At 34.0% G+C, this 18,825-nt stretch overlaps 1 protein-coding gene across 3 annotated transcripts in view; it reads left to right on the plus strand.

Annotated features, from left to right (window-relative positions):
• Positions 1-18,521, plus strand: part of ROCK1 (Rho associated coiled-coil containing protein kinase 1) — a 124,790-nt gene extending 106,269 nt beyond the window's left edge. For 2 of the 3 annotated variants that reach the window (XM_027526263.1, XM_027526265.1), the window contains 11 exons: positions 1,754-1,919; positions 3,523-3,616; positions 4,286-4,374; positions 6,969-7,157; positions 7,750-7,909; positions 13,425-13,495; positions 13,688-13,776; positions 14,748-14,826; positions 14,983-15,244; positions 15,561-15,768; positions 16,973-18,521. In XM_027526263.1, coding sequence (XP_027382064.1) covers positions 1,754-1,919; positions 3,523-3,616; positions 4,286-4,374; positions 6,969-7,157; positions 7,750-7,909; positions 13,425-13,495; positions 13,688-13,776; positions 14,748-14,826; positions 14,983-15,244; positions 15,561-15,768; positions 16,973-16,976 — 1,411 coding nt within the window. In that variant the 3' untranslated portion in view covers positions 16,977-18,521. The remainder of the gene's footprint in view (positions 1-1,753; positions 1,920-3,522; positions 3,617-4,285; positions 4,375-6,968; positions 7,158-7,749; positions 7,910-13,424; positions 13,496-13,687; positions 13,777-14,747; positions 14,827-14,982; positions 15,245-15,560; positions 15,769-16,972) is intronic. The other variant, XM_027526264.1, reaches the window with a different exon arrangement.
• The last annotated feature ends 304 nt before the right edge of the window (positions 18,522-18,825 follow it).

Here is an 18,825-nt window from a genome sequence, read left to right on the forward strand (position 1 = left end):
ATCTCTGAGACCTTTAAACTATGGAGGGCCCAAGGGATCACTCCCTGCTTGTTCTCATCCAGCCTAATGGCTTTAAATAACATCAGTGTACAAGTATATTCTCCCCTGAATTTTAGACTTGTAAATGCAGCTGTCTGACATCTCCACTAGAGTGTTTAACAAGCATATCATATATAACATGTCCAGAAAAATGCCTTACTCCCCCACCTGCTCCTTGCTGTCTTCCTCCTGTCAATATTAGCTGTTTTGTTAGTTCTAGTTGCTTAAATCCAAAAGTTGGTGTCATCTTAGACTCTTCTTTTTTTTCTTACGTTCTGCATGCAATCTATCAATATAGCCTAGCTGTAACTAAAAAGCCTGTCCAGAATCTGATCATTTCTCACCACTTTTCATCATTTACCAACTTGATCCAAATTGCCATTGTCTCCAGTCTTGATTATTTCAGGTGTCTGCTCACTGCTTCTGCCACTGTATTGCCGCTTCTGCCATTGTCCCCCTACTAAGTCTGATTTTAACTAGCAGCCTGAATGATCTCTTTAAAATGGAGCACTCAGAGTAAAAGCGAGTCCCTCTGTTGTTTTAGAAAGCCTTCTAACACTTGTTCTTTCTCCCCAATTCACTTATCACATCTCACAACCACCCCCGACACCCCTCACATTAGCTTCCTTTAGAACATTTCTTACTAGATGCTTCCTTTGCCTAAAAGCATTCCCAGATACCTGCATGGCTCCTGTCTTACTTCCTCCTTTTATTTTCTCAGATATCAGCTTAGCAGAGAGACATTCTTGATCGCCCTCAATAAAATAGTGACCACAACTTATAGCCTCTTCACCTTTCCTTTTATTGTTCTCTATGGCGTACTATATATTGTTCATTTCTTTAAATTGTTTCACCTTGCTAATATATACTTTCTGAGGGCAAAGAGTTTGTTACTGCTGTATGCCTTAAATCCCAGAACAGTGTTTGGCACATAGGAACTTTAAATATTTGTTGGACAAAAGAATGGATATTATTACTGGTTTTTGTAGTTACTATATGTCTTCCTCTTTAGGCTTGAGACAGAAAATTTTATTTGTATTACTCCCTTAATAGAAAGTAGGTAGAAGTCATTCATTTATTTAATAAACATTTATTGAGCATCTACTGTATGTAGAGGTTACAGTTATAACCGAGATAACTTATTGAAGACAGTTTCTCTTCCTAGGAAGAGCAGGCAAACTGCAGTGATCTGGTCGTGGTCCGAATGTCAATTCTGAAAGGCTTTAAAGGGTAATTCCCAAGCAGCATTCCTAGAATAGTTTATAGTGGTTTGCCAATCTATTTATAAATCTTCATAATCTCATTAAATTTCAGAGCTGGAAGGGACCTCAAAAATAATGTAGCTTAATTCTCTCATTTAATGGATTTGATTAAGTTGAGTTCTTATAAGTGTAAGGAACTTGCCTAGTGTCCCTACCCAATGGGATAGAATGGGGATAGAAGAGGATCAGGGTCTAGGTCTGGCCTCTTGATTTACAAGCCAGTGACTTTCCCACTGTGCCATGCTGCCTTTCCTTCCAGATCCCAGCAAATTCCTTTTCAGGAATAGACTGCAAGTGTGAGAGGTTACTTTTCTAGAAAGTTTGTAATGGGTTCAGGGTTTGTTTTAAGCAATAGAATAGTTAATTCTTTTATCAATTAAATAAAACCATATAGTTAAGCTGGAAGAATGAATTGGATTTGTTTATACTCATCTTTCTCTTAAATCTACCAGAGAAACTCTTGCTACTCAGTTGGATCTAGCGGAAACAAAGGCTGAATCTGAGCAGTTGGCTCGAGGGCTTCTAGAAGAACAGTATTTTGAACTGACCCAAGAAAGCAAGAAAGCTGCCTCAAGAAATAGACAAGAGATTACAGATAAAGATCACACTCTTAGTCGGGTAAGTGATAGTTAGCTAAGTTTTGTGATTAAAATTAATTGAAAAATCTAAACAGGCCACATTTTAAAGTGTTTGGGTAAGTGTATGTGCATGAGTATTTCCTTACACACAATGGTCTACTTGTATGCATATATAAAATAGTTTATATAATCTAAAACAATTGTTAATAATTGAAATTCTTATTCAGTGTATTGGGTTTTTTCCCCCTTTCTTGTTATAGATCTTAATATATTTTATGTGAAGAAATACTTAACCTTAAATTCATTTGCTTTATTATCTTAATAAATTGCAACTGATTTCATGGCCAAAATTCTATAAAATTCAGAGATGCTATTTTGGGATGTGGATATCCACAAAAATTCCTTGTGTATATGTACAAATCCATTATAGAGAAACTGTTAACTACAAACAGTTGTCTATTCCTAAAATGTATAGTATGGTCAATAGATTATGGGGCTAGAAAGGGGAATTAGAGTTTTCTTCTTGGTGGTAAAGCCACCATCAAGTGCTCTGGTGTAAGTAGATCTGGATTCAAACCCCAGCTTTGCCCCTAAGAAGTTACGTCATCTTGGCAGTTTGCTTTGACTTCTTCAAGCCTCAGATTCTTCACTATAAAATAAAAATAATACCTATGTCATAGGATTCTGATGAAGATTAAATGCAGTCATATAAATAGAATGGGGAACAAGTAAATTACTGAAAGTAATTGTTGGAGGGCAGAGAGAATGAAAAGTGCCCACTGAACTGAGAAGGTATCTTTAGACTAAAACGCCAAGGCAGGCAGCTCTGTACAGTCTTTGGACAGGTTACTATGGGTCCAGTAATCACGGAGTGGGTTTGGGCAGAAAATGATCTAGAAGCATTCCCAGCTGCACTACACACCACCAGAGGACCATTGGGACCTAGTTAACCTAGGGTATGGGAGGTATGTGCTTAAAAATAGGAAGTGCGTTCCTAGTTCCTAAGAATGGGTAACTAGTCTTGTGGGAATCAGGAATATATCAGCAAAGGTCTTCATCATTGTTTGGGGACTACAGAGCATAGAGGCCACTTCTGATTATTAAATAATATCTACTACTTAAAAAGCCCTTGATGACAAAGAAGTGATTTTATCACATAGTATACAGTCTGGGTAGGGTCAGGGAAGGAGTAAATAGGGAGGAAATATATGGGCCCACAGTGGTATCATTTATGCTAATAGCTAAACATTTTAAATTGTCCTTTTTGTCATTGTTATTCAGATGAAGAAACTGAGGCCCAGAAAGATTGTGACTTGCTGAGGGTCACAGAGACAGAGAACTAAATGTACATTTCCTAGTTTTTAGTCTTGTTCTTATTTTATTACATCTTGTATTCCTTTCATTTGTATGACTATGTATGTATACATGCACACTGAAATAATTTTTGGAAGTTAACAGTTACTTTAAAATATTTTTAATTACTTCCACATATTTCAAACTGGAAACCAAACGTTTTTATTGTTAAGCAAAGTCTGACCTGTCCTTGTCTATGGAAAATGCAAGTATTTGTTTAAAGATTATTGCTTTAAATATGAGAGTACCAAAGAGACTATACAACTTCAACCTTTCTGTGCTTTGTTTAGCTTGAAGAAACGAATAGCATGCTAACCAAAGATATTGAATTATTAAGAAAAGAAAACGAAGAGCTAACTGATAAAATGAGGAAGGCAGAGGAAGGTATGTAAGATTTTTTTAAAAAATTGTAACGTTAAAATCAAGTTCAGAGGTAAATCTTTGTTGTGTGTTAGGGTTTTGAAGAATTTGTTTTCATATGTTAAATAACTTTTGTAGCCTTAAGTATTATCTTGAATAGGGTTAGTCACTCAGTTGTGTCTGACTCTTTGCGACCCCATGGACTGTAGCCCACCAGTCTCTTCTGTTCATGAAATTCTCCAGGCAAGAATACTGGAGTGGGTAGCTATGACCTTCTCCAGGGGGTCTTCCTGACCCAGGGATCGAACCTAGGTCTCCTGCATTGCAGGTGAATTTTTCACTGTCTAAGCCACCAGGGAAGCCCCTAAGTATTATCTTAGAGAACTTAAATATTCTCACCATCACTCCCCCCATAAAAAGGTAAATATATGAGGTGATAAAAGTGTTAATTAAACTGATTGTGGGGGGATCCTTTCACAGTGTATACATATATAAATTCTTCACATTGTACATTTTAAAATCTTAAAATTTTATTTGTTATACCTCAATAAACTGAAGGAAAGAATTATTTAATGAAGGTACTGAAAGTTACTATGTAGTATATACTAATTTGAATAATGAAGGACATTGTTAGTTTGCAAGGCAGAAATTAATGGCATATTATATATGACATTTTATGTAATTTGTTGACAGAATATAAATTGAAGAAGGAGGAGGAGATCAATATCCTTAAAGCTGCCTTTGAAAAGAATATCAATACAGAACGAACCCTTAAAACACAGGTATACATGCGCTTAGCCTTCCCCATATGTTTGTATTTGAGTATCATATATTCAGAAGTTAATATTTGCTCTTCATTTCCTTTTTCTTAAAACTGAGATTGTCAAGTCATTGGAACAAATAATGTAATATTCTTTTTTCATTAAATATAGAAGTCTTATTTAGGAAATAGGATTTCAGTTGAGTTAAGAAAGCTAATTTGTCTAGTTATCTGATTAGTAAAAAAATATGTTTTAGATTGTATGGAGGACCCATAATTGACAGTAGGAAAACTTAATGAGGAGAAAGCATATGCTTGACTGAAGTCAAGAGAGCAGAATGAAAAGAAAGAGAAGAATGGGGAGTAAGAAACTTAAAAGGGGTGGTGTATCATTTCGCTTTGTATTTTGCAGCTAGATCAGTTTTTTACACTAAAACTTGATATCTTGTCATTGTACCAAGTCATCCAGTAGTTTTTAATTATTCAAAAGGTACTGTGTACCTCAGTTGATTTTTTTTTTTTAATTACAGTAAAATATTTTGTACTTATAGCTCCTTACCACTAATCTGTTCTCTCTCAGTAATCCTTCAACTAAAGTAATTTTTCAAAAATGCACTTAATAGTCATTGAAAATCCTTCAGTGGAGATTTTACTTCTCTCTGTAAACGTAGGCCATGAAGATAAAGATGGACATTTATTCTTGTACATACTCCAAAAGAATGTTAGTTGAAAGAAAATGAACTAGGACCAGTATTTATAGCATATATGGATAGATATAAAGAGGATCTGCAAATAGGAAAAACGTTCAGTAGAAAATAGAAAAAGCCAAGGGACACTTGAGAAAAAAGAAGCAGTAAAGATTTTTTTAAAAGGCTCAAACATAGGGACTTGCTGGTGGTCCAGTGGTTGAGACTCTGTACTTCCACTGCAAGAGGCGCATGTTTGATCCTCGTCAGGGAACTAAGATCCCACATGGCTCAAGGCGTGACCAAAACAGAAAAGGTTCAACCACAGTAGTAAAGCAAGAAATAAGAATGGAAACAATAATGAGATATCTTTTTGACAATCAAATTGACAGGTTGTAATGAGTCATTGTACTCAACTTTGAGTATTATAAGCACATGGGGAACGTTCATTCATACAAAAACAATTTAACAGAAGAAAGCATTTGAATGTGCATATTCTGTGACCCAGTATGTGCTCATTTAGGAATTTATCCTATTTAAATACTTCCATAAATTCTCAAAAGAAGTATACAGAAATAAAATTGCTACATTATTTTTAAAAGTGAAAAACTAAAACTAACTCATACAAAGAGATGCAAAGAAGCCATTAAAAATAATTGAAGTAGATCTACATGTAATGACACAGAAATAATATTTACTGTGATATTTAATACAGTATTAAATTTAGGGAGCAAGTTGCAGCACACAGTGTACTGCAAAATTCCATTTAAAATTGAAACATTTATATATAATCTACTTATTGTTTTAGGAAAAGTCTAGAAGGATATGCACCCAGTAGATGAAAGAAAAGAGAAGGCTTTAGCAGAGATAGTCTTTGATGAGTGATAACTATCATAGCTTTTCATGTTCTTCACGTTATACTTCTATGTTTTTTTTTGTTAGATTTACTACTGGAAAAAAACAAATAGCCGTTTATGAGTTCAGTGACGTAAGCTTTTACTGCACTAAAAATATTACTCAAGGATTCTTTATCCTCGATGGGATCTAATCTACATGAAAATGATAGTGGTTAGGGATTTGTTCTATCTTGATGGAAAAATCTGATTTTTTTTTTTTTAACTACTACAGGACAGATATACCATAGCTTATGTTTCTTGGTTTACGTAGCTAATTTCCTGTGCTTTTTAACAGTCCTGTCTTACTTAGAATATATTTTTTCCTTCTGGCAAAAGGGGTTAGCCTCAACTATATTTACAACCTCTTTCACATTCAAGAGGGCCTGAGTATGGTGCCTTGTCCCCCTGCCCTCCTACTTGTCTAAAAGAAAAAAATTATCTTGAGCCTTTCTGCCTGTGTACTGTTTCACCTAATTTTTGTGTCATCCTTGGCTCCCCTCCTTAATACCATTTCTTCTTTGCTCATTCGATTCCTGTTGGTCTTTTTAAGAAACACATGTGGACACAAATGCAGGTATTCCAGGAAGCCTTCCCTGACCTCTCCGAGTCTCAATTAGGTACTGCTTCCGTAGCACCTTGCTTGCTTCTTTTTCCTGATTTTCCACTCAGCACTGTCATGCTTGCTTTCCAGCTCCTCTGCCAGACTAGGCTGTCTTTGCGGTTAACTGTATTTTCTGTCCTTATATCTAGTTTACATGCAGTATAGTAAGTGCTGAATAATTGTTGAGCAGTAACTGGATTTTTGTAAGCCTATCTGGTTCTTATTAAACATTTGAACAAAGAGATGAGTCAGTAATAGTTACTTGTGCTACCGGTTATCAATATTCCAAACTTTATTAGGTTCTCCTAATTTTCACACACACAAAAAGTCCTGCTTCCTGATTTTGAAGGAAAAAAAAATTTTTTTTACTGGAGGCTTAAATTGAATAGCTACAATGAAGAACCTTATTAATAACATTTTAATATCATAATAGGCTGTTAACAAGTTGGCAGAAATAATGAATCGAAAGGACTTTAAAATTGATAGAAAGAAAGCAAATACGCAGGATTTGAGAAAGAAAGAAAAAGAAAATCGAAAGCTCCAACTTGAACTCAACCAGGAAAGAGAGAAATTCAACCAAATGGTAGTGAAACATCAGAAGGAGCTGAATGAAATGCAAGCGGTAAGGTTGTGTATGTGCATTTGTTATTACTGTATATACCTAGCTATTTATCTTGTTTAGTTTGTTCAGTATAAAAAATGCATATTTAGGTTTATATTCTTCCCAGTTTGATTATTGTTACTGTAATATGAACCATGATCTTGACAAACTAGGAAGATACTCTGTTAACTATAACTTGAGTAATTTTTACCCCTTAGCATCTGTTTGATTAGAAATGCTACTTTTGGAGAAACCACCAAGGGTTTTCCTCTGTATCTTTTACACTTCCATTTGGAACCATAAAAGCATTTTCTATTGTTTTAACAGGTGTTTGGTTTTGGTTTTTAATGCTTTGTGTTTTAGAAGAAAAAAACAAAATACTTTTTTAAAGCAAAGAGAAAAGGAGCTTATGCATGCAGTGTATTACTGAGGAAGAGAACTTGCAGTTTTATAGTTGTAGTACAATCTGTGGTAGTAACCATTCGTGAAGTTTATAGTCAGTTTTTAGTATTAGCAATTCTCAGTTACATATTTTATAACTACACTGATTCTTAGTTTCTAATGTTGGAGATTTGAACTTAATTCTTTATATTATCTTGGTACTTCTTAATAGCAATTGGTAGAAGAATGTACACATAAGAATGAGCTTCAGATGCAGCTGGCCAGCAAGGAGAGTGACATTGAGCAGCTGCGTGCCAAACTGTTGGACCTTTCAGATTCTACAAGTGTTGCTAGTTTTCCCAGTGCTGATGAAACTGATGGAAACCTTCCAGGTAAGAATAATTGCTGTTACTTCATTCAGGTTTGCTAAAACAGCATGGGAATTAATGTAGATTTCTTTTATTTGGATTTATAACTCTGTCATTTTGTCCATGAATTCTTAAGAAGGGATTTATGTTTCTGATGGTCCAGAGTCTGATATTTGCATACTTAGTGCATTTTATAGCATAAAAGCAGTCATAAACAATCTTAGGCTCTTAAAATAGCTCTGAATGGCTCTTCTTAAATAGAAACCTGAAGTTTATGAATCAGTATTGAGTAGCCCATCCCTATGGTGAAAGTCAAAACTGCTGCTACAACTCTCAGTGTTTAAGGAAAATTGTACATGTTTTTATGTGTAGCAGCTGTTTAGTGTTTTATGTGTTTTTGTGCTGAAACTAAGAACTGTACTTAATAATCAGAACCATAGCAGCTCTATATAGAAACCTACCTAGTGCTATAGTGATAAACTTCAACCAGACTTAAAGTTTCAAATTTGGAGAAGTAGATAAAAGCAGTTGGGAGGTGCAGAGAGGTGGCAGGGAGTGAAGTAAATGCAAAAGTGAGGAGCTAGGATGTCAGACTTTTTCTTCTTTCCTTTTTTTTTTTTTTCCCAGTGAAGAATCAATTGAAAAAAAAAAAATACTATGTACTGCCTCATTTTTGGATACATTCTTGTGTGGATTATAGTACATTTATGTCTTTTTAACAGAGATGAGCAGTACACATGATGTAGGTTCAATTTAGAAATTAATAGGTTATAAATACTAAACCATGCATTATGAATTTTAAAGGTATACATATACACACAGAGACACACCAATTTAATGTACTACATATTCTTAGTTCAAGATCTTGAGAGTTTTAAGTGGTCTTAAACTTGAAGTAGATTTTAATTAATGTATTTCCTGAATAATGCATGAAAAGAAAGATACAGATCACCACATTTGATATGATAAGGATCTATGTTAACAGATATTACTTGTTTTTGTTGTTGTTGAGAATTTGAAATAAGAAACTTGATAGACTACCTAGAAAATTTCATGTTACTGTTATTGGTCAAGAAAGTGAAATTCAAAATAGGAAGTGAATTCACTTCTGATATGTATTCTATGTAATAGTCATTCTTTTGTGGCTTTGCTAGCTCAAAATGAGGTATCTGGAAAGGGAAGGGCAGGGATATAAATATTTCTTACTCCAATGGTCAAAAAATTCCTTCCGTTTTCCCATTTTTGGCTCTCTGAAACCTCCAACCTGTTGAAAATCTTGTAGCTTCACTTCCTTATCAGAGGATCACTTTGGATTTAATAAGAATCTCTAGCTTCAGCTGTTGTTTGAGCATCATTGTAAAGTTATGACCCAATCATCAGTTAAGAAAGAGTATGACATGGAAATTCCTGGCGGTTTAGTCATAAGGGCTTTGTGCTCTCACTGGAGAGGTCCTGTGTTCAACAAAAGTTTTTTTGTCTTTATTCCATCCATTTCCCTTCAGCTTTATTTATAATGTCTTACTATGTATGCCTTGGTTTTCTTTGTATTAGGTTAAACATTTCAGAGACTGACTTGGTGAATACTGTCTAGAGGATTTGAATTGAGAGATGAGGTTGGGGGAAGGTAATGAGTTTTATTTCATCCTGGCTTATTCAGGAAGGCTAAACTCGAAGCATCATCAGGTGGTTTGACTGGCAAACTTAGGTGAGATATCCATTTAGACTTCAGAATCCTGATCTAATAAGTCCATTCAGGAGGGATCAGTCAGCAAAGAAATTTTTAAATGCTTCTTCTGGTTCCATTCTGAGTATATGACTTAGTATAGCTGTGTATTTTGAGAGATTTTTGCTTTTAAGATTTTCCAAGTTCAAGTGGAGGGGAAAAAAAGAAAAAAAAGGTGCTGGTGGCCATTCTCCATTGACCAGTCAGGGTATCTCTCTATTACTGTGTTCTGAATTTGAAATTTTACAGAGGTCTTTACAGTGCTGCACCTTTTCATATCGGAGGCTGTGACTTTCATATTGGAGGTAAAAATTATGGATAATTATTATCAAAGTTACTTTGCCTCTGTATCATATATCTTACTTTTTGCTGCTGCTGCTAAGTTGCTTCAGTTGTGTCCGACTCTGTGCGACCCCATAGACAGCAGCCCACCAGGCTCCCCCATCCCTGGGATTCTCCAGGCAAGAACACTGGAGTGGGTTGCTATTTCCTTCTCCAATGCATGAAAGTGAAAAGTGAAGGTGAAGTCGCTCAGTCGTGTCCGACTCTTAGTGACCTCATGGACTGCAGCCTACCAGGCTCCTTCGTCCATGGGATTTTCCAGGCAAGAGTACTAGTAACTTGAAAGTCTATATTAAGTCTTACTGTTTACTAGACCTCTGGCAAATAAAGTTAAGTTTTTGTGGTCATATCTAGAAAGAATTGTAAAAAGTTTTGGCATTCATTCTTAATTTGAGAGTTACCTATCATTCACATGTCTGAAAGATTTTTTGAAGGTAATGATTAATTTTATTTAGTTTGGAAGACTGATCAATGATTGGAGATAATCAGTACATCTGAATTCTTGAGCATTGATTGATATTTTTTTCTTTTTTATATCACTTCTTAATTTAAATTTTTTGGAATGGTTCTGTAGCTGTGTTTCTTAAGCAATATGTAGTTCATCCTAAGTAAACTTTGGTAGTCTTCAGAGATTAGCCTTGATGTTTGAATTGGCTATATTTGATACTGATTTACACCTCTTTCTTACATTATCCTCTTTCTTATATGAGTTACATATAATTAACTCTTAAAGGAGTTAATTGCTCATATTGCAATAATACACATCTAAATTTTTTTTTTAAGTTCAAATTGCTCTACAAATAAATGAAACCTGGGATCAAGTTTTTTTTTGTACTTCTGTAGTATGTTATTGATAATAATCTAGACTTAGAAGTCCTCAACATTTATTTATCTGGAGAAGCTGATTTCTGTTTGTATTATAAAAGAATTTAGAATATTATACTTTCAGGTTGCCACTTAGGTCACAGGTGGTCATAGTTTTAAAGGAGGTCCTTACATACTAAAAAAAATTTTAAAGAACTGAATAAAAAACTGGTATATTAAGTTGCATATAAGACAAGAGTAAGTAATTTTTTTTAATCACTGAGTTTGGTTTACTTGCTTCTCTGAAGGGAATTCACTGGAAGGAAAGACTAAAATTCTGTTATAACATTTTTGGCAAAAAATAATTTTAAACTGGCAAAAACCTTCATATATCTTCAGCACCTTTTTTGAGTTTCTGATTTCTTCATTTTATTTCAATTAGGGAAGATATAAAATTGGGCTTATTTAATTCATAAAATGCCTTTGATGTATAAAATTTCTATAGGAACACTGAAATGGCAACATACAACAATTCATTGAAAATATATTTCAGTCAGTATATTCAAAGAAAACATTGGCAAATTAATCCAAACTTACAACCAGAAAGCTTATATATTTCTGGCACTTATAGAGAAATAGCTTGGAAGGAGGATATTTTGGCATACACAATTCTGTATAAATGTCAAGATTTCCATGGCTTTTATGTCTTTTATTTTTAGTGAGGAATTACTGGTATGAAATGGACTTTGGCACACTGAAGGGAACTTTTCCTAGCAATAACTTTTCCTTTTGTAAATTAGAATATTTGTGAATGATCAGCAGCCTTCTGTATGTTATTGAATATAAATTAGCCCTGTGGTTTTTAAATTACAACCATTATTTAAATAGAAGGTGACTTTACTTGGCTAACTGAGAAAGAAAGAACTGCAGAATAATAATTTTTTAAACGGTGTATCAGGTACCTACTCTGTGTGTCAGATGCCTTGGTGGGGGGGTGGTGTGTGTGTGTGTGTGTGTGTGTGTGTGTGTGTGTGTGTATAAAAGTGCTCAGATGTGGTACCCTGCTCTCAAAATTTCCAAGGAACTGCCTAATGGGACAGATTAATTATTGATGAACAAAATAATAATGCTAACTAAGAAAAAAGTTGGGAGAAGAAGAGTATCACTTTGAAGTTTCTCATTATTAATTTCTTCCACTTTAACAACTAAATGAAGGAGAATAACAAAATCAAAGGCCATTAGGTACATGGAAGAAGCTGGAACAAGATCACTCCTGATTCAATTAACTGCAGAGTTTGTCTAAGGGAAGATTAGCACTATGCTCTAGGAATTGAAACTCAGAAATTAGATTGCCTGGGTGAACCCTGGAGCTTTACCAGTTGCTAGGGTTACCCTAGGGCAAGTCAGTTCACCTTGCTAAGCCTTAGTCTCGTCATTTGTAAATGGAGGATGATAGGAGGACCCATCTTATCCTATATTCCTGAGAATGTAATATCCTATGTTCATGAGGTTATATATATAGATTATATATGAGGTATTATTTGTACTTGATAAATAATAAATATATAGTAAATGTTACCTATTATCATTACTTTAAGACCAAACTGTTTTACACCTTTTAAGTTACACAGAGGAAGATAATATATATTCCCCTTAGGGTCATGATTTAAACAATGGTATAATGTCACATTATAGCATTGTACCTTAAAGTTGGTTGCTTTTCTTCTGTGTTTCAAATATAATAGATCTAAAAAATACAATTATGGTCTTATCTCTCACCTGATATAAAATAATAATTTCTAAATTGAATCATAAACATTAATTATATTTAGTATGTATTTAATATATTTAAACATTAATGATAATAATTATAAAATGCCTTGATTGAATTAATCAGAGTTTCTGGTGGGTGCAAACTGGTAAAAGATTAGCAGTTTTACCTGCTAAATTCTGTGTTCTTTTACTGTTTATTCTGATACTACAAACTTTAAAGGCTTTATACCTCTTTAGTTTGCTAAGAATTGTAATTGGACTTACAACTAGAATTAAGGAACCCCTCCCCAACCAAATTTGGACACTTTCAATGAAATTGTTATAAATGTTTTACCAGAAAGTTTATCAGAATATTGTACTGAGAAAACAAATAAAATGCTTGTCTCTTATTCTTTATATCTAGTTGGTCTGCCTGCATTCCTTATTTATTTATCTTCTATTCTTGTCTTCTGTGAGTAATAGGACACTTCTGTACTTTTGCTTGCTCTTTCTCGTGTAAATCATGCCTCTGACCTGTTCCACTTGCTGCATTTTTTCTTTTTTTGGCTCAGTACTTTTGTATCAATGTTAAGTGATATTTAAAGTCTTCTGTATCATATCCCATTTAAGCTGCAATCCATTCCAGTCTTGCCTGGCTGTTAAGGGTATTGTCATTGTTTCATACTTTTATGATTGAGTACTGAAAGTTAATTTTAAGGGGAAAGTGGCTTGGAATTTTTTTCTGCAATTTTTGTATGGCCATTAAAGTTGATTTGTGTGATTGAAGCATGAAAGAGCAGATTTTAGCACTTACTCATGTAGCTGTGTTCCAATGCCTGCTGCTGCATGCTGTCAGACAGCTTGTAATAGCTTTTCCTTTTGTGACAGAATACTATATATTTTTTTTTTTCCTTCTAGAATCAAGAATTGAAGGTTGGCTTTCAATACCAAATAGAGGAAATATCAAAAGATACGGCTGGAAGAAACAGGTACCATATAACTCATTTTTTCTAGTTGATATTTTGTTGTATATTTTATTCTTAAATCATAGAACTTATATTAATTGTCATTGTTTTTAGATTGATACAATATAATTTAGACATAAAAGGCAAGTATTACAGTACCACTTTAAACCAAGTTAATACTGCTGTTTTCTCTTCCCCTTGTTTTTTTCATTTTAGTATGTTGTGGTAAGCAGCAAAAAAATTTTGTTCTATAATGATGAACAAGATAAGGAACAATCCAATCCGTCTATGGTATTGGACATTGAGTAAGTAGCCTTTTATTCAATCTTAAGTCTGTTGAGTGTTAAATTATTTTTAGACTTACCATTTAGTTTATATTTTGTTATTTAAACTATGTTGTAAACTTCTTTCCCTAACAAATTTAAATAACAGCTTTATATTAAATCCTACTTTTACCAAAATATGAGAGAGAAAATATTCCATACCTGATTGATGTATTTGAAAAGCATTTTTTGTAAATGTCAAGTATTTATTGGTATTACATTCGTAGAACATCTCAAAAAGTATATAATTATGTTGGTCATTAAATAATAGGTCAAAGAGGCCCAAGCTAAAGCACAGAGAAGCTCCAGCACGGGGGTCCCTCGTGTCCTGTTGCAGCCATCGAGGCACCTTCCTGTGCCCCTCTAGTCCTGGCAACCACTAATCTGTCCTCTGTTTGTGTAGTTTTGTCACTTCACAGATGTTATATAAATGGAATCAAATAGTCTGTAACATTTGAGGTATGCTTTTCACTCAGTGTAGTTCCCTTGAAGTCCATCCAAGATACAGTTTTTTCTTTTCATGATTGAATGTTCTGTTGTATGAATATATCAAGAGTTTGTTTAACCATTTTTTTTTTAGTTTTTTTCTAATTTTGGCCTATTAAAGATAAAGCTGCTTTGAACATTCATGTACCAGTTTTCATACAGATTTGTAAGAAATTGCCATACTCTTTTTCCAAAGTGGCTCTGTAGTTTTACATTTCTGCCACAGTTGTATGAATGATCTAGTTTTTATGCATCACCACCAGCATTTGGTTTTATTACTATCTTTATTTAAAAAATTCCGATAGGTGTATAGTGAAAGTTACTCTGATTTTAATCTACATTTCTCTAATAACTAATCCTTTCCTATGCTTATCTGCCACCTCTGTGTTCTCTTCAGTGAAATACCTGCTTTTGTCTTTTACTGTAAATGTGTTTTTATAATTGTCTACATCTTCTTTTCATTTTAGTAAATTGTTTCATGTTCGTCCTGTAACACAAGGAGATGTATACAGAGCTGAAACTGAAGAAATTCCTAAAATATTCCAGGTAAAAATCTGAAGTTATAATTTTAGTAGATCCTTTACCTAAGTAATAAGTGTATTTGTGAAGTAAATGTAAATACATAAATACTTTTATACATTTGAAACTTGTATGTGCGGATGCAGACTTTTTTAATCTTCTGTTTACCGTTTCTGAATGTAGATACTGTATGCAAATGAAGGTGAATGTAGAAAAGACTTAGAGGTGGAACCAGTACAACAAGCTGAAAAAACAAATTTTCAAAATCACAAAGGCCATGAGTTCATTCCTACACTCTACCACTTTCCCGCCAACTGTGAGGCCTGTGCCAAACCTCTCTGGCATGTTTTTAAGCCACCCCCTGCCCTGGAGTGTCGAAGATGCCATGTTAAGTGCCACAGAGACCATATAGATAAGAAAGAGGACTTGATTTCTCCATGTAAAGGTAAGGCATGAAAGTGATTCTTATACCATTTAATAAGATAACTTCTTCAAGTGTAGCACTTCCTGTAACAAGTTGAAAAGAGATAATAAGATGTAATATTTTGGCACTGGTGGAGCCACATATATATTTTTGATTTTCCTTAATTTTTACTGGGTTATGATATGTTATCTCTTTAAATTTTCTAACTTAATTAAAAAGAGAAGATACTGTCCAAGCTTAATTAAGCGTAGTAAATCTTTTCAAATTGTTATGAACCTTTGAGAGGGCTCCTTTAAGTATTATGTGACTTTGATTGTGCTCTTTTTTCTTAAAATAGTAAGTTATGATGTAACATCAGCAAGAGATATGCTGCTGCTAGCGTGTTCTCAGGATGAACAAAAAAAATGGGTAACTCATTTAGTAAAGAAGATCCCTAAGAATCCACCATCTGGTTTTGTGCGTGCATCCCCTCGAACACTTTCTACAAGGTCCACTGCAAATCAGTCTTTCCGGAAAGTGGTCAAAAATACATCTGGAAAAGCTAGGTAAGGATTGAAGTGTTAACCTTTCTCATACTAAGTGACTGGATAATAGCTATCAAAACCCAAGATCAAACTGTTCTTTTCCCTGTAAAAGGCATCATTTGTAGTTGGTTCTTTATATGTGACTTAAAACGACTTTACAAAGTAGTTTAACTGATGCCTGTTTAAAGCTCAGAATATTTATAAATATTGTATTTATTTAGTTCCATGTCAGGTTTTATTGTCATTGGTTGTTATACATGGTACATATTTCACCCTTACTGTTTTAAACAACTGTTTATCCCTTTTTAATATAAACAGGTTCATGTGAAACTTTGCTCATCTTAATTTTAACTATGTTTGCATAGATTTTTTTAAAATCAAAATTATTTGACATTATCACTGTTGGAAATAAACTTTTCAGTTAAGTACCCATTTTTTCTTGTTTTTGGGGGAGGGTAGTTTACTTACTTTCGACAAAATTAAAAAAAAAGTTTATATGGTAAAATGAACAATTGCAGGGCATAATTAAACCCTTTCTTGAGAAGTGGCTATGCTATCTTCAAAGTTCTCTAATGCATGGAACCTTGGGACTCAGAGAAATTAAACAACTTGCACAGATCACACAGCCAATTTGTGGCATAGTCATTGGAACCCATTTTTATCTGTTTCTAAGCCTATGTTTTTTCTCCTATACCAAATAGCAACTTTCCCTAGAGTGTTAACCCTCTCCTGAGAGGGATATTTGAGTCTAGAACTGATTTGTCTCTGCTAATGTCACCCAACTCTTCCAAGCAGGCTTAAAACCATCTTTAATTTATCCTGTTTCTTTCATTCCGTATCATCAGTAACCAAGTCTAATTCTTTGGATTGACTCACATCCATTCCTCCTCCTCTGTTGCTCAGCTGCCATACTGTTTCAGTGCTTTATTACCTCACTCTGGTCTTCTTTGTGTAGAACCCTGTATCAGCCTCTCCTGTACAGGATAAAAGCTGAATAAATCTAAAGTACTTAAAATTGGCTTACAGCTTTGTAGGGGGAATAATGTGTTTGAAACAATAGAAGCAGAAAGGAGATAATGGTGTATTTTTTCCCCTTTTCCTGTTTGCCAAATTTTGTGTATTACTTAATTATTATATATAATGTATGTGTACCTTTCCTTTCAAGTTTTGTTTTTGTATTTATCAGCTGAGCACATTACTTACAATTTTTTTCCCCCCCCAACAGTTAACCACGTGACCTAGTGCCTTGTGGAATTGTGCGGGATGCTACCTGATGAAGCAGGCGTCTCTAACCATGCAGAGCAGACAGGCTGTTCCTTTGACACAAATATCACAGGCTTCAGGGTTAAGATTGCTGTTATTCTGTCCTTGCTTTGGCACAAAAGCACACTGAGGATTGTTTGTTTTGTTTTGTTTTTTGTTTTTTTATTGCGGGTTTGCCTACAGGTAGATTAGATTAATTATTACTATGTAATGCAAGTACAATTGAGGGAAAGCTTAGCTAGATATATTTTTTTAAAAAGGTGCTGCCTTTTTGAATTTCTAAAAACGCCTGTCAATCATGATAGAACAGTTTTCCTCATACCAGTGAGAGGAAGAGACTTTCACTTTCAAGTGGAATGGCTGTCACTATCAAGATCAGCTCATGGAAGGAGTAAAGAAAATATCTCAAAATGAGACAACTGAAAGTTTTTTTAAAAAATAACTTCAGTTTTCGTGCTCTTGCAAGACTATACAAAACTATTTAAGAAAGCAGTGATATCACTTGACTTCAGTGCCCTCACTGTAGAATTTAAAAGCCTTACTGTTGATTGCCCATGGTGGACTTGATGGAAAATAAATATCTTACATTATGCTTTACAAAATACTGTATGTGTTTCAGCAAGTTTGTAGATTGGGGAATGGGAGAAGGCAAAAAAAAAAAAATTTACATTTAATCTATGCATTTTTGCCAAGCCATATTGAGTTATTTTTACTACTAGAGACATTAGGAACTAACTGTACAAAAGAACCAAGTTTAAAAGCATTTTGTGGGGTACATCATTTCTGTAATTGTATAATGTGTTTCTTTGTGGTTTTAAGTGATAAAGACATTAAGTTAACAAACATATAAGAAATGTATGCACTGTTTGAAATGTAAATTATTCTTAGAACACCTTCAGTGGGAGTTGCGTTGCCCTTTTAGTGCCTTAATTTGAGAGAATTATTTTACTGCCATGACTATAAAATTTCAAAAAACAGATTTTCAAAAAATTACGTGTGTTCAGGGATTTTTTCATTGATAATTGGTTTAATTTAAAATATTTAGAGGTTTGTTGGACTTTGATAAATTGATACAATGTTTGCATCAAACTACCTGCTTAAATAATGAATGACTTTATAAAACTGCAAAAATATGTAGAAGGTTGCACCCAGTATAAAAGAAAATTATGGCAATACATCTGTGATGTTTTCCAGTTAACATAGGAATTACCAGATAAATACTGTTAAACTCTTGTTCAATAACAAGAGTTGATTCATATGGGCAGTATGATTTATTGTTTATTTTTTTAACCAAATACCTCCTCAGTAATTTATAATGGCTTTGCAGTAATGTCTATCAGATAAGAAGCACTGGAAAACTGATTCGTCTCTAGGATGATATGCATGTTTCAAGTGGTATTAAAAGCCGCACTGATGGATATGTAATAATAAACATATCTGTTATTAATATGCTAATGACTCTGTGCTCATTTAATGAGAAATAAAAGTAATTTATGGATGGAGACCTTTAATAATGATTGCTATGGTGTTTTCTCATGGCTGAGATGAATAGAAACCATGCTATAAATTAGTCCCTGACTGCATACAAATGTTTGTAAAATCTCATGACTAGATTAAAGTGAATTTTTAAAAGATAAAACTGGTTTGTGCTGTAAAATAAGAGTGGCTACAATTGAAATGAAAAGTTGGCTAAGTCTGTTAGAAACAATTCTCCGTGAGTCTCTTTAAGTTGCTCACATCCAGAGAGCGGAAGCTTTGACAGCCTTTGTTTGTTCTACCCTGTCTTTGTAGGGGGTAGAATAAATAAGGGGATTT

The sequence above is a fragment of the Bos indicus x Bos taurus genome, chromosome 24 (genome assembly GCF_003369695.1).
Source record: "Bos indicus x Bos taurus breed Angus x Brahman F1 hybrid chromosome 24, Bos_hybrid_MaternalHap_v2.0, whole genome shotgun sequence".
NCBI lineage: Eukaryota > Metazoa > Chordata > Mammalia > Artiodactyla > Bovidae > Bos > Bos indicus x Bos taurus.